Source organism: Rhincodon typus, chromosome 36, assembly GCF_021869965.1.
Source record: "Rhincodon typus isolate 14 chromosome 36, sRhiTyp1.1, whole genome shotgun sequence".
NCBI classification, from domain to species: domain Eukaryota; kingdom Metazoa; phylum Chordata; class Chondrichthyes; order Orectolobiformes; family Rhincodontidae; genus Rhincodon; species Rhincodon typus.
In genome coordinates, this window is record NC_063367.1 from 20,729,174 (window position 1) to 20,743,076 (window position 13,903).

General features: G+C 42.2%; 1 protein-coding gene across 1 annotated transcript in view; it reads right to left on the reverse strand.

Annotated features, from left to right (window-relative positions):
• Positions 1–13,903, reverse strand: part of fes (FES proto-oncogene, tyrosine kinase) — a 50,454-nt gene that overhangs the window by 25,835 nt on the left and 10,716 nt on the right. The window contains exons 2-5 of the mRNA XM_020529923.2: positions 9,118–9,359; positions 7,633–7,806; positions 3,656–3,752; positions 897–1,080 (exon numbers count right to left, since the gene is read on the reverse strand). Of these exons, the coding sequence (XP_020385512.1) occupies positions 897–1,080; positions 3,656–3,752; positions 7,633–7,806; positions 9,118–9,342 (680 nt within the window). The 5' untranslated portion in view covers positions 9,343–9,359. The remainder of the gene's footprint in view (positions 1–896; positions 1,081–3,655; positions 3,753–7,632; positions 7,807–9,117; positions 9,360–13,903) is intronic.

The following is a 13,903-nucleotide window of genomic DNA, read 5'->3' on the forward strand; positions in this document are numbered from 1 at the left end:
AAAGACATTTGCAGTGCAGCACTATATTCATGTCTATTTAGACAGCCTCCATGGTGTGAATTCATGTTTGTTGAACTTATGAATTCAGCAAATCACAGTTGATACTTTTAATGCCCAAATAGGTGATGTTGCCATGGGAGCCCCACTAGGCCTGCCTGGCTTGAAATTTAAAACATCCTGGTCGTTAATGGTCAGTCAGCATTAGTGGGTGCTTTCTCCATGGGAACACCTCTACCAGAGTCCAACCAATCAGCACCCTCCTCTCATGCAGTATATAAACATCAGTCTTCTCCTTAAATTAGTATTCTTGTGAAATATTTTGATGAGTAAAAGATGAAAGATTTTAACATGTCAGTAATACTCAAGTTCTGTACTATGAGAAAAGGAGGTTGTGTTCAATGTTTCCGCAGTGTCACTATGACACATTGACTGATGCAAAAAAACATGACTGGAAGTGACCATATCAAATCGTCAAGTGGAAGAACTCAATAGTTTTGAAAATGCAGCAAGCAACGTGTTGTAAAGGAAATGGGACAGCTAGAGAAACACCCACAAAGACTAATGTTAACTTTGAACATTAATAGATCTCTTTACTCAAACTTCAAATTCATCTCAGGAAAGCCACCTCTAAATAAGTATGGAAATTAACTGGAAGAGGGTCAAATATTAAAACCAGCAGATAAACAAGAAATAATGCAAACAGTGAGTGTTTCACAGATTCTACCAGGGTCAGCGTTTCTTGGAATGTTCCCCTCCAGTCCATCACACATTCCATCAACATAATTCATCCCAATTGACTTAGGTTTCTTTAGTTCAGAATCTGAGGCTCAACTCATCGCTTCTAACAATGAATCCAAACAAGTGACCTGTACCAAGGATCAAGCCAAGGTACTTACAGAATGTAAACCATCTCTTCATGCAGTTCTTGCAGACTGTTGAGCAGTCCTGGCAAACCATGGTGGTAATAGTGCTGGTGATGGGCCTCTGCAGATCTGAGAGCAAGTATGTACTGATTGTGGAGTAGGTGCATCTTCATGGTCGTTTTGACATATTTGTCCCTCATTCTGTCCCGGTCTTTGTCTGGAATTAAACAGAAATTCATACAATCAGAAATTTTTGAAGGTAATTATTGAGCTTTCTGAGTTGAGGGATATCAAAATGAGTGAGGCTTGTCATTCAGTATTTCCAATTGGATGATAGGACAAAAGTTTCTGCATGGTAGACTAATTAGTAAAGTTCAGTCACATGGGATTCAGGGTTAGCTTGCCAATTAGACACATAATTGGCTTAACAGCAGGAGACAGAGTAATAGTAGAGGGTTGCTATTTGGACTGGAAGCCTGTGACCAGCAATGTTCCACAAGGATTGGTTCTGGATCCTATTTTGTTTGTCATTTATATAAATGATTTGGATGAGACTATAGAAGGCATGGTTAGTAAGTTTGCAAATGACACCAAAATTGGTGGCATAGTAGACAGTGAAGAAGGTTTTCTAAGATTACAAGAGGATCTTGATCAAATGGGTCAATGAGCTAAAAAATGGCAGATGCAGTTCAATCTGGATAAATGTGAGATATTGCACTTTGGTATAACAAAAGGTAGGGCTTATACAATTAATAGTAGGGCCTTGGGTACTGTTGTAGAACAGAGGGACCTAGGAGTGCAGGTACATAATTCCTTGAAGTTTGCATCACATATAGACAGAGTGGTTAAAAAGGCATTTGGCATGATTGCCTTCATTGCTCAGACCTTTGAGTGTAGGAGTTGAGAAGTCATGTCAGGGTTGTACAGGACATTGGTGAGGCCTCTTCTGGAATACTGTTTCCAGTTCTGGTTGCCTAGTTAGAGGAAAGATATTATTAAGCTGGAGAGAGTTCAGAAGAGATTTACCAGGATGTTGTCGGTTATGGAAGGTTTGAGTTATAAAGAAAGGTTGGATAGGCTGGGACATTTTTCACTGCAGCATAGGAGGTTGACAGGTGACCTGATAGAAGTTTATAAAATAATGAGAGATATAGATGGAGTCAATGGTACTTGTCTTTTCCCTAGGATAGGGGATTTCAAGACCAGGGGGCACATTTTTAAGGTGCGAGGAGAGAGATTTGCAATAGACACTGGATGCTCGCAGCATTATTGCCTTACATTGTTTTCCTTTGTCTTTTTGTGATTTACCTCCTTATTTAGAGAAACCAGACTCATACTACTGCTGCAAATAAAAAACTAACAAAGTACTGATACTAAAAATCAGAAACAAAATCAGAAATAGCTGGAAAAGCTCAGCTGGTCTGGTAGCATCTGTGGAGAGAAAGCAGGAGTTAATGAATCAGGTTCAGAAGAAGAGTCACTGGACCCAAAACGTTAACTCTGCTTTCTTCCTATAGATGCACCAGATTTGCTAAGTTTCTACAGCAGTTCTGTTTTTATTTCATATTACTGCTGACTTGGCTTGCTGTTCAGCACAAACACAAAGCCAGGAAGCTTGTCATAGTTGTCAGCAGGTCTCAGTCAAGTTAAAGAGTATAGCCTTCACTCAGGGTTTCCTGCACAGTAAGTCAAGGACAGCCTCCACTATCAGTCCAGGACCTGCCTGGATCAGTCACAGTCAGATGCTTGCCTCAAAGGGTGAGGAGCTGAATGCCAGGCAGCCCACCACCTGTCTTGACTCTTTCTGCCCTGTTGTGGGCTGTTTTCTTCATGATATAAGGGAGAGGTAGGTATTAAAGGAGTGAAAATGCATGACATAGCTATTATTGTTGGTGCAGGTGAGGTGGTGTCCGGAGTGAGTGAATCGGCAGTGCAGAGGGCATGCAGGGGTGGTGATGTCAGGGTTGGAGTCGGTGAGATCAAGTGAGGAAGATGTTGCAGGCAACACAGAGAGTGGTAGACCATGAGCCTTGGTTGGAGATGGGTACTGTAGCTGAGATAAAATGAGTGTGAGCCAGCAGGGTAAAGATGGTGGCACTTACCCTGGTGGAATGGAGAAGGATATTGATGTTCTTCCAACATTACTAAGCATTCCTTCAGAGATGGCTGAGAGTTCTTTAACCTGGGCGTCAATCTCAGGCAAGGCTGGCATTGTCTGGTATTGTGGCCTCCACTACTAGTCCTGGAGGAGGAGAACGTCCCACGCTGAAATCACCCCATCCAGCAGGACCTCCAAAAACATGCCCATAAGGTGGGGTGCCAATTTTCCCCTCTCTGTCACGGCCAAGGCAAACGTGAACATCCGTGCAGGGCAGCTCCATACTGACAGTGCTTGTACAGGTGCCCAAGACGGTGTGGGGACAAGTAAAGCCGGACTTTCGGCAGGTATCTGCTGAGCGGTGAGTTATTCTGGGAAGGACGCACGGTAAGATGAGGTGCATATTGAGTGTGAGAAACACCATATGGATTTGGTAGATAATTAATGAGGTGTATTTGGTAAGATATAGTGAGAACCTGCTTGGCCTCGTGGCAACAAATCCTCAAAAAACTCAGATTCAGCCCAAGTCAGTTTGGGGCAGGTGGCTAAAAGCTTAGTGACAGAGATTGTTTTTAAGGAGTAGTGTCCTGAGGTGTGAATGACTTGACTGTCTGAGCTTGCAATATAGTGTTCCATGTGTGCTTTACCTGTCTGGTTTCTAGTACTTTCTCCTGTTTCTTATCGTGATCCTCACCTTTACTGGCCTCCTGGAACTTCCGCTTTGCTGCGTTCATCTCTTTGGCTTGTTGCCGATACTGTGACTTCAGCTTCTCAATTTCGCTCTGTGTATTCTGCAAATCACAGCAGCTTTAGTTAAACGCACCAACACAAAGTCAAATGCTGACTCAAATATTGTTAAACTCAGCTATTTAAGAAATATCTAATTTTAGTGCAAAACTCTGATGAAAGACTAAGGTCAATGGCGAGAATATTACAGAGGTCAAAACAATGGGTAGAGTCAGTGATTGGGGAACAGTGTACGTGGAGCTGTGGGAGGGGATTAAATAGGTGGGTAAAGACAGTGCAGACTGAGCAGTCTAGACAATTCTTTCTGTAGGGATTGTTAAGTACTCTGACCTTTCCCAGAACTTGCCACTGATTGTTTATAAAATCCTCTGTTTGCCACTGCTGCTCACTGAGGTTTACAGCTGATTAACAATGAAAAAACAGGCAGTAGGGGGAAGGATTCAGAATAGCAAGTTGGGGAGCGGGAAAGATGCTCTGCTGAAGGTGCAACAGAAGGATTGCATGGTAAAAATACCTCCTCTAACTAACTGGACAGAATGACCACTTTTGTAGGCAGAGGGGAAGAGAGGTAAAATGGAATTGGGGGAAGGGGGAGGAAGCATCTAAAGGGGAAATATTTGTAAGAATGTAGGATTAATTGGACAATGCTTTCAAAAAGTCAACACAGACATGATGGGCTGAATGGCCTCCTCCAATGTATGATTCAATGATGCTAAAAAATGAATTGTCTTTGTTTAGTAGAGTTAATGTTGTAAGGCTTCTCATTGTATTTATCAACATCCATCTGAACAGTGATGATCAGATTAACATAATTAATGTACTTGTAAATACTGGAAAAGGCTATGCTCTCATCAAACCAGTTTTGGAAGTATTTCTCCTGTAACTATAATTACTATGTTTTGTCACTTGCTAAAAGCACAGCTGATCGCACAGGGTATCTGCGCTCAATTACACACCCAGATTCAAAGTTTCCTGGCATACTCACCAAAGTGGCAAACATTCAAGACTTGCGAAAATGAAGAGAGTAGCAGTGCTGAGAGATCAAGTTAGCTGGGGAACAGAACTAAGAGCTGTGAGGGCAGTGCAGGCGAACTGTAAGACTGTTAAAGACTCACTTATCTTGCCCACACATTCCCTGTGGCAGCATCAGGAGAGAGAGTTGTCCAGTTTGAAAATGGGATGCTAAAATGTGGCCAGTGAACAGGGTTGCCAACACTTCAGGATTTCCTGAAGTCTCCAGAATTGAAACTCAATTTCTAATATAATCATGGATTTAATTCCCCATGGGGTATCAAAGAAAATTGTGTTTTTAGGTATTTTTTGATCACTAATTTTACAAATTCTAACAGTTTTTGGAGAAAACTTGTTCCAATCTTGGACTAGACCATCAAATTCATGTTACAATCTGGCTTGGGACCAGACCAGTAACTTTAATGTAGACACAGGGTGGAATCCAGGGGAATTGCTAAGTGAATAAAGCCACAAGAGTCCAGAGTTTTAAATAATACAGTGGGTTATCAAATCTCATTAAACTTCCCAAGCAATCACAATTCATCACTTTTGCCAATTTGGCCTTGAAATTCCATTTTGTGAGCTGTTCTGTCATAGACTGCCTGAATGACTGCTCACATTCTGGTCAATCACTCTCCTTTCCTGATGCAAGCTCCCCAGACTCTGAAAATATGCCCCCTCAGAAGTATAATCCCAGCTGTTCATCTACAACTAACTTCACCAAGCCAGTACCCTCTCCTCTCCCAAGCCCTCGGTTCCAGTTTTGCTTAGTTGCATTAAGCAAGTAATGCTTGTGAACTTTACATACACCAGTTGCACTGCAATATTAATGCTTGTACTCTTCTTCCAAGTCTCTTGCAGCTTCCCCAACACACTTTCCTACTTTCTCAGAAACCCAAGACTTCTTTTGAGTACTGACTCTTTCATGTCTAATTCCTCTAACCTCTACCTAAATTAGAACAGCATAGGCCCATCCAACTGCTCTTGACTCGTCACTGAGTCCACTAAACAAAATCTGTGCAGTTCAGTTGCCTTCACAACAATACAGCTAACTGAGGTATCCCTAACATCTCTCTCACCCTTTCATCAAATCACTGAGTTCTCTAATTGCATGTAAGCCTTTGAACACCTCTTCACTGATATCCAAATATCTTGACTGTCCTATTGAAAACCTTGGACTAAGTCCCTCCCCTGTCACTGGGCAGAATTCACTGGCACATCTTCTGATAACATGTGGTCTGAATATTACAATTCAGAGATTTCTGATTTCCGATCATAAAAAAAGTTTACAAAAGAAGGAATCATTACAAATCTGACAGTCAAGGATTATCCAATGGGATAACAAAAAGTTTCTTCATTTTCCAGTTGGCGGTGACAAAATTGCAAAAAAACTGCAACACAAAGGCACTTGGGGCGACTTATACACGAAACACAGAAAGCTAGCACATGGGTGCAGCAGGTAATTAAGAAAGCTAATAGAATGTTGGCTCTTAATTGGAGTATAAGAGTAGGGACATCTTACTGCAACCATATAAGGTGCGGGTGAGACTATATCTGGAGTGAGGAGTTTAGGTCCCCTTATTTAAGGAAAGAATTATTTCATTGTAAGCAGCTCAGAGAAGGTTCACTAGGAGGTACAGCTCTGTCACATCCTTCAGTTGGCTGTTAAATCAAAGTAAAATTTGCCTTTTCCTGCAGCTAGATGATAAAGATCCCTGGTATTTAACTCTTCCTTGCGGTTCTTAGGGACTGCCACAATGAGGACATCTACAGGCTTCACAACGTGAACTCCTTGTGGGCAAGCTCTCTGTTCCACCTAGGTCTGCCTCTGAGGGACAGTCTCCCTCACTCTCATCTTGCTAAATGCTGTCCTGATTCTGAAGTCTCTTCAACCCCTCCAAACAACTCCCTCCACCCAACTCCTCCGTACCAACAGCACCTTGCCTCCCTGCCAAAAGTATTTCCCAATCTGGGTGTCTTTCGTGGCAACCATCTGATGGTGGTTTGGGAGTACCTCAGTATTAATGACTAAAGACAAAGTGGAAACACAAACAGACCAAGCAACAAAAAATTGAATAAGTCAGATATCGTAATGATTTTGAAAACATTAATGTTTTCACTATTTCTCAACAAGGCAAGACTGTGATCATAGGCAGACACTGACCAGATCTAAAAACAAATATTGGCTTACTGGATAAAGGAACAACCCAACATGGTCAATCAAAGCCTCCAAATTTTTGTCATCTTTGTTTTGCTTCAGGATAACTAAAGAAGTTAACGTTCGACAGAGGTAAACTATTTCCTCTGATGGAAAAGGCCAGAATAAGGTAACAGAGCCTTAAAATGAGAACCAGGCCATTCGGGGTCTACCCGAGGATTTTGACACATAGGTGGATTAGAAATCTGGACCCCTTTCGTCCAAAAGTTCCTGAGACTGGGGTCAATTGATAATTTCAAACATGAGTAGATTGAATTTTTTTGGTTAGACAACTGAGGTGAGGGTTACAGAACCAAAGGGGGTTTTATAGGGAATCTTGGAATGGGATCAAACAAAACAAACATCTTAACCAAGGGGCCAGAACAATTTCATATGGAAATGTTGAAGAGAATATTTGTAAGGAAACAGAAGATCAGATAAATATTGTCATTCAGAGATAGCAAGAACTGCAGATGCTGGAATCAGAGATAACAGTGTGGAGCTGAAGGAACACAGCAGGAGTTCTGAAGAAGGGTCCCGACCCAAAACGTCGACTTTCCTACTCCTTTGATGCTGCCTGACCTGCTGTGTTCCTCCAGCTCCACACTGTGTTGTCTCAGGTAAATATTGTGAATGTTTAAAGGTACGTACACGGAAAGGTTTTTGATTCACAGTTCTAAAATATTGACAAGATGATAAATGGCCTGCTTCTTTACCTTGATCACCTCCTGGTTAATCTGCTGCCACTGTTCACTGTAGTTCTTCTTCAGCAGTTGTTTATCACGGATTAAAAGTGTTAGTTTGTTAATTGGCCCAGAGTTCAGATCCTCTGAATGTTTCCGCATCATTCGGCTCAAAACCTCAGTCTGATTAACAATCATTGACCAGGACTGAAAGAGCACACATTTTTAACATTAGTGACTCTTGCACCTCACACTCTCCCTGCAAAATGTGGTGCTGAAAACCACAAGCAATGAAAATGACATTAAAAAAAACAGCATGAAGAAAAACCACAAATAAAACTCAACACAAAGCAGAGAAGAAACAATTAGAAGCTTAATTGGGTGAGTGGGGACAGCGGAGGGGAAGTTGATACAGTATAGAGGAAGTTTTACTTGGTATCTAATCCAGTGCTGTTCCTCGCCTGGAAATGTTTAATGGGGATAGGGTAGAGCTAGCTTAGTCTGTATCTAACCCCTTTCCTGTAAGTGTTTGATGGAAAATTTCAAGAAAGCTTTACTCTGTGTCAAAAGGTAAATCGTAATAGTCTTAGCAGACCATAAGGCTGTTCTCTCATTACAGACAGACATTGGTGGTGCTTTAATCTGTGGGTCACCACATCTCAGGCAAGGGGAGAGGTTGAAAAGGAAAGGCCTTTATGGTAAACTCAGCCAGTGAGGGAATTGAACCTACACTGTTGGTGTCACTCTGCGTTGCAATCCAGCCATCCAACTAACTGAGCTAATCAACTGTCCCTAACTGGGTGTGTTTGATGGGGATGGTGTGGACGGTGCTTTGCTGAATGACTGGTGCCGTGCTGTGCTGTGCCATCCTGGGAATGTTTGATGGGTTCAGTGTAGAGAGAGCTTTACTCTTAGACTAACCCTGCGCTGTACCTGCCCTGAGAGTGTTTAGTGGGGACGGTGTCTAGAGAGCTTTACTTTCAGTTTAAAAGAGTAGAGTGAGTTTCTCTGTACCTAACCCTGTGCTGATTTATTTGTGAATATCAGGGCCCAATGTGCAGCAAGGTAGGTGAAAGAGGCCAGAAAATTTTTCACCATCGTAAAACAGCAGATAATTTGTTTTTATGGCATGGTTTGAGACATAAATATTGGCCTTGACACTGGGGAGAAGCTTCTTGGTCTTCTTTGAAATGGTGCCCTGGGATCTTTTACATCCACCCGAGAGGCTAGACCCGGTCTCCTTATAAGATGTTGTCTAAATGATGGCACCCCCAACAGTTCAGCACTCTCTCAGTACTGCACTGAAATGCCAAGTAAGATTTTTGTGCTGAAGTTAGTGGATGGTGCTCAACCCAGAAACTCATAAATCTGAAACAAGGCTAATAGCTATTCAGCCACAGCTGAAGTTTGTAGCTTGCTTGATTCAGTACCACAGCAGGCATGGCTTTCACCCACCAAGCCACTGTCCGGTCATTGTTGTAAACCAGACAAATCCCTAGATCATTGGATCCTTCCTACCTTGTTGACCTGACTGATGTAATCAAGTCCTCCAGCCTGCTGGCTGCTCTCTTGTTTCTCGACTTGAGAGAGCATTTGATGAAGTAACCCTGAGTATTCCTTGTCACTCCTCACTCGATAGTTCATCCATTTCTTCATGGTCTCCATCAACCGGACCTCTGAATCCTGTAATCGTAGTAGCATGGTGTGTCCCTGGGGACACCAGAGATCAGAGCTGAACCCCATTGTTTCAGAAACTGGACCTGACATGAAGAAGTACATAAAACACAGTTTAGGAAGACAGGAAAAGCTGAGAGGATCACTGATCACTGTCCCAACAAGAATTCCATATTTTCAGCAGCTCAGCTGAAACCGAGCCTTCTAAATAAGCTGATATCTCTAAGGTATCAGTCATGGCTCAGTGGGCAATACTCTTGGGTTTAAGTCCGACTCCAGAGACTTACAGATAAAGTAAACCTGACTTAGGAGATTTGTGCAGTTTGGTTACCGGGATGATTTAGTCACTGAACATATTCACACAAGGCTGTCAATGTTCTTTTAACAAAAGTACACAAATTTATTATCCAAAAGTCGGGGTGGGGGGTTGTGTGGAAGAATGCCATACATATGACAATTTAGAAAGATTCAACCCTTTTCCCAGAAATATCCCTTACAGTTATTCAATCAGAATGAAGCATCACTCCTCCCTTAACTCTGTTTCTTACTCAACTGACTCTTTCCAGCTCTGATGGCACTGACACTTCTTTCCAGTCCTGACAGCCTGGACTTTTCAGTTGTCACAACCTGTAGATTCCTACAAATTAAAAACTGATCTCCTACTTTAATGACATTTCATCTTGTGAATAGAACATGTCATTAGCCCTGACCATATGTTTATGTATCATAAAACAACCACCTCTTGTTCACTGCTCCAAATGTCTTCCTGAACTTTGTTAATAAAACCAAGTCACATTTATCGCACTCAAAACTAAAATCTATCTTTCCTCCATTTTTTAATCCAAGTTCTCAAATTATAGTAACGTAATCTTTATCATACATTGCATTTGCGCATACATGAACACAACTAGTCACCAAGAGCCACGACTAATTTTCATTGGTCGCACTACACACGGACAATGAGGGACACCAATTTGACTGGGACAGCACATCGATAATCACACAAGCCAAACAGAGACATGTTAAGGAATTCCTACAGGCCTGATATTCCAACCGGAACTCTATCAACAAACACATTGAACTGTTGTACAAACCACTGAGAAACAAAACTGGGAAACAAAAACCACCCCAGCAAACAGAGACATATAAATAACAACCGGGACAGAACACCAACGGTTCACCGGAGGCGCATGTTACCTAGCAGGGTGATGAAACGTTTGCAACCAAGCCCACTGGCTCGGTGAGCAAGTCGACAACCTTAGTAACTAGCTATTTGGTGGCTGAATGCTGGATACACACCTGTTACATTTGCAGAACTAACAAAGATGAATTTAAGTAACCTCAACAGGAAATGGCAAGAAGTAACTTCCATGATCATTTGTCAATCTTCACCATAAAATCTAAAGGGCTTGAATTTATGTAGCACATTGTATAATCGTAAAGTCCGAAAATAATTTTTTTAGCCAATGAGTTACCTTTCAAACTGTAGTTATTGCTGTACTGTGGAAGTGTGGCAGCCCATTAGTGTACAATGAACTCTCAAATAGCCATGTGATAATGAACTGATCATCTGTTCTTGTGATGTTCTATGAGACATAACACTGAGGAGAATTCCTCACCTCTTCTTTAAATCGTGGGATTGATTACATTTACCTCAGATGGCAAACTGGAACCCTGTCCAATATTTCATTTGAAAGATGACACTTCCACTAGCATAGCACTTCCTCCATACTGCAGTAGAGAGTGAGAATCTAGCTTGACACCCAGGTATTGGCCATCAAGTCTCTGAAGCGGGACTTGAACCTGCAAACCTATGTCTCAGCAGAGGTGTAAATGCGACTCACTGAATCACAACTGTCTGCAAGAGATGAAAGGAGCCACATTTCCAAAACACCAACAGCGTCTCCAGCTTGGTGCTGCAGTGAATATCAGTGTAAACATATGCAAAATTGACATGGAACAGGCTGTAATTAACCTTTATAATTATACTGTTGTACTGTATTGTTAGAGTTAAAGACCAAATAATAGAGATTCAATGACAGAATATCAATGAAATAATTGTGTTAAATTGCTTACCTCACTATTTCTCAATCTTAATCTCCCTGGGACCATCATTATCCAGTGACCTTAAATTTGCATACAGGATGGGATCAGATAAAACTGGAACCAAACAGTGTTCACTCCAACAGCAGCTGGCATCTGGCGTGGGCAAGCATTTCATTCTATTTTATCATGTAAAGAAACTCCTGAAGCATTGGAAATGCTTTTCCTTTCAGTCCAAACGGTGTCCCCATGTCACTGTTTGTGACTCAGTGTGAGTCACAACCCCTCAGACACAAAAGAGCTACTGGTCACAGGATGTAGGATAACATCACAGCTTTGTTGCTGCACTGATTTAACTGTGTTATCTTGTATCAAATTAAGAAAAATGTGAAAATGTCTCCACAAAGACCCAGTTGGTAAAGGCACTGTCCAGTCTTTTATGAAGTTCACCTCTAGGCTGGAACTTATAGGATGTGGTATTGCCTATGGCTTATGACTCTACTGTTCATTAGATTTCAGTTCAGTCAGTAGTAATATCAGCTTTTCAAGTGCATTCACCTCCCATCACTTACTTTTGACCTCCATTATCTAAGCCAGCATTCCCAGTACCAATACTAATTGACTATCAAGTGTAGTCAATACAATACCGCCAGAGGTGCTGTCCTTTGGATGAAATGTCAAACTATCATAGGCTTTTTCTGCCCTCTCAGGTGGATGTATAAATTCTTGTAATATTATTCAAAGCAGGTGAGTTCTTCCCAGAATACTGGCTAATATTTACCTCTCAACAAACATGATTAAGACAAAAATTGCTGATTTTTCTTGTATCTGTTTTTGGTAGTTAGCAGAATTTGAACGCTTACAACAAGTTGAACTTACAAGAACGCTTACACTTCCGTAAGCACTTCATTGACTTCGTATTGGGAAACCCAGAGGCAGCGAAAGGCAGTTTGGAAATTCAAGTCAGTCTACTTTTTGATTTGTACCAACTCTCAGGCACACCTACACCTGGGGGAATATTGGGGAGGGTGGGGGCGGGGAGTAGGGTAACGGAGCTAACCCCAGGATCACCAATCTGGAGAAATAAGTACAGGGGTCCCCTTCCGAAACTCATTATTGTGACTCCTGGTAGTTCAGCATGCTACATGGGAAAGCATGTACTCAATAGATTGAAGGCCATTTATCCTTTCAGGTATATGCCTTAAAGTCAACAATCGGAGCATTTCTGAGATCTGTTGATGAGGAGCCTCAAACCTTCAATTTATATTGGGGCCTGGCCTCAAATGCTCATGATTCTCCAATATGCAGGTGGGGTCCTTGGCTTCCAGCTCCTACTCAGACTAATTCAGACCCAAAGACGAAATCGGGACCATTAGATCAGCTTCCAAAAGTTGAGCGACAATCTCACATTGGCCATTTGGCAGGGTTGTCAACTCTACTTGGTTATGTTCCTTCATCGTGTGCCATTCCAGCCCCCTATCCCCATATCCTAGCAGTAGTCCAATGCATCAACTATGAACAGCCAGCCAAATTGAGAAGCAACTCTGTAACTGGATTCATCCTGATTGTGGCTTAGACTGCTTATGGTCTGCCATCTCTCTCCAATACTGTTTGAACTAAGGTGTTCAGAGAAAGCCATTTTGACTTGGTTAACGCTGCTGACTCAGTGCCGGGGACCCGGGTTCAATTCCACCCTCAGGTGACTGTCTGTGTGGAGTTTACACATTCTCCCTGTGTCTGCATGGGTTTCTGCCTGTTCTCCGGTTTCCTCCCACAGTCCAAAGATGTGCAGGGTAGGTGGATTGGCCATGCTAAATTGCCCATAGTGCCCAGGGATGTTTAGGTTATGTGGGTTAGACATGGGAAATGCAGGGTTAAAGAGATAGCGTAAGGGAATGGGTCTGGGTGGGATGCTCTTCAGAGGCTTGGTCAGTGTGGACCTGTGGGCCGAATTGCCTGTTTTCACACTGTACAGGTTCTATGGTATGATTATATGGACATAATTCCCTGATTTATTTTTCTCCTGGGCTTTGCTTTCTGCAGGTTAATCCTGGAGATTAATTGTCAATTCCTGAAGGCAACCCTGGAGTTTTGGCAACCCAAGCTTCCAAAGTTCATGGCTCAGATGGAAAGCAGCCAGCTGCTTGCACCTGGTCAAATTGCTCCTCCTCACACTCACCACAACAATCCCGAGCCCCTTCCTGTTTCAACAGCTGCCTCCCATCATTAATTGTGGTGTTCCTCATTTGACAAGTATTTGCTGGAGGTGCAAGCTCCTGTAAGCAGCCCCTGTAGTCAGGAATGTGAGGCTTAATACTCCCAGGCGCAGAAAAACATTGCTGATTGGATACACAACAGAGCAACTGTTCATACTGTGGGAAGAAAAGTCAGAGAGAATTCCAATCGAGTATAGTCAAGTGATCATGTTGCTAGAACAGATTGAGTGATGTGAATTGGTTGCAAGTAATTTGTTCCTCAGTGCAAAGGGTTCAAGTGCCAGCGAACAGAAAATAAAATGAACAGCAAAGTCAGAAACACTTAGCAGATCGGTCCGCATCGGTAGAGAGGAGAAACAAGCTGATCTTAC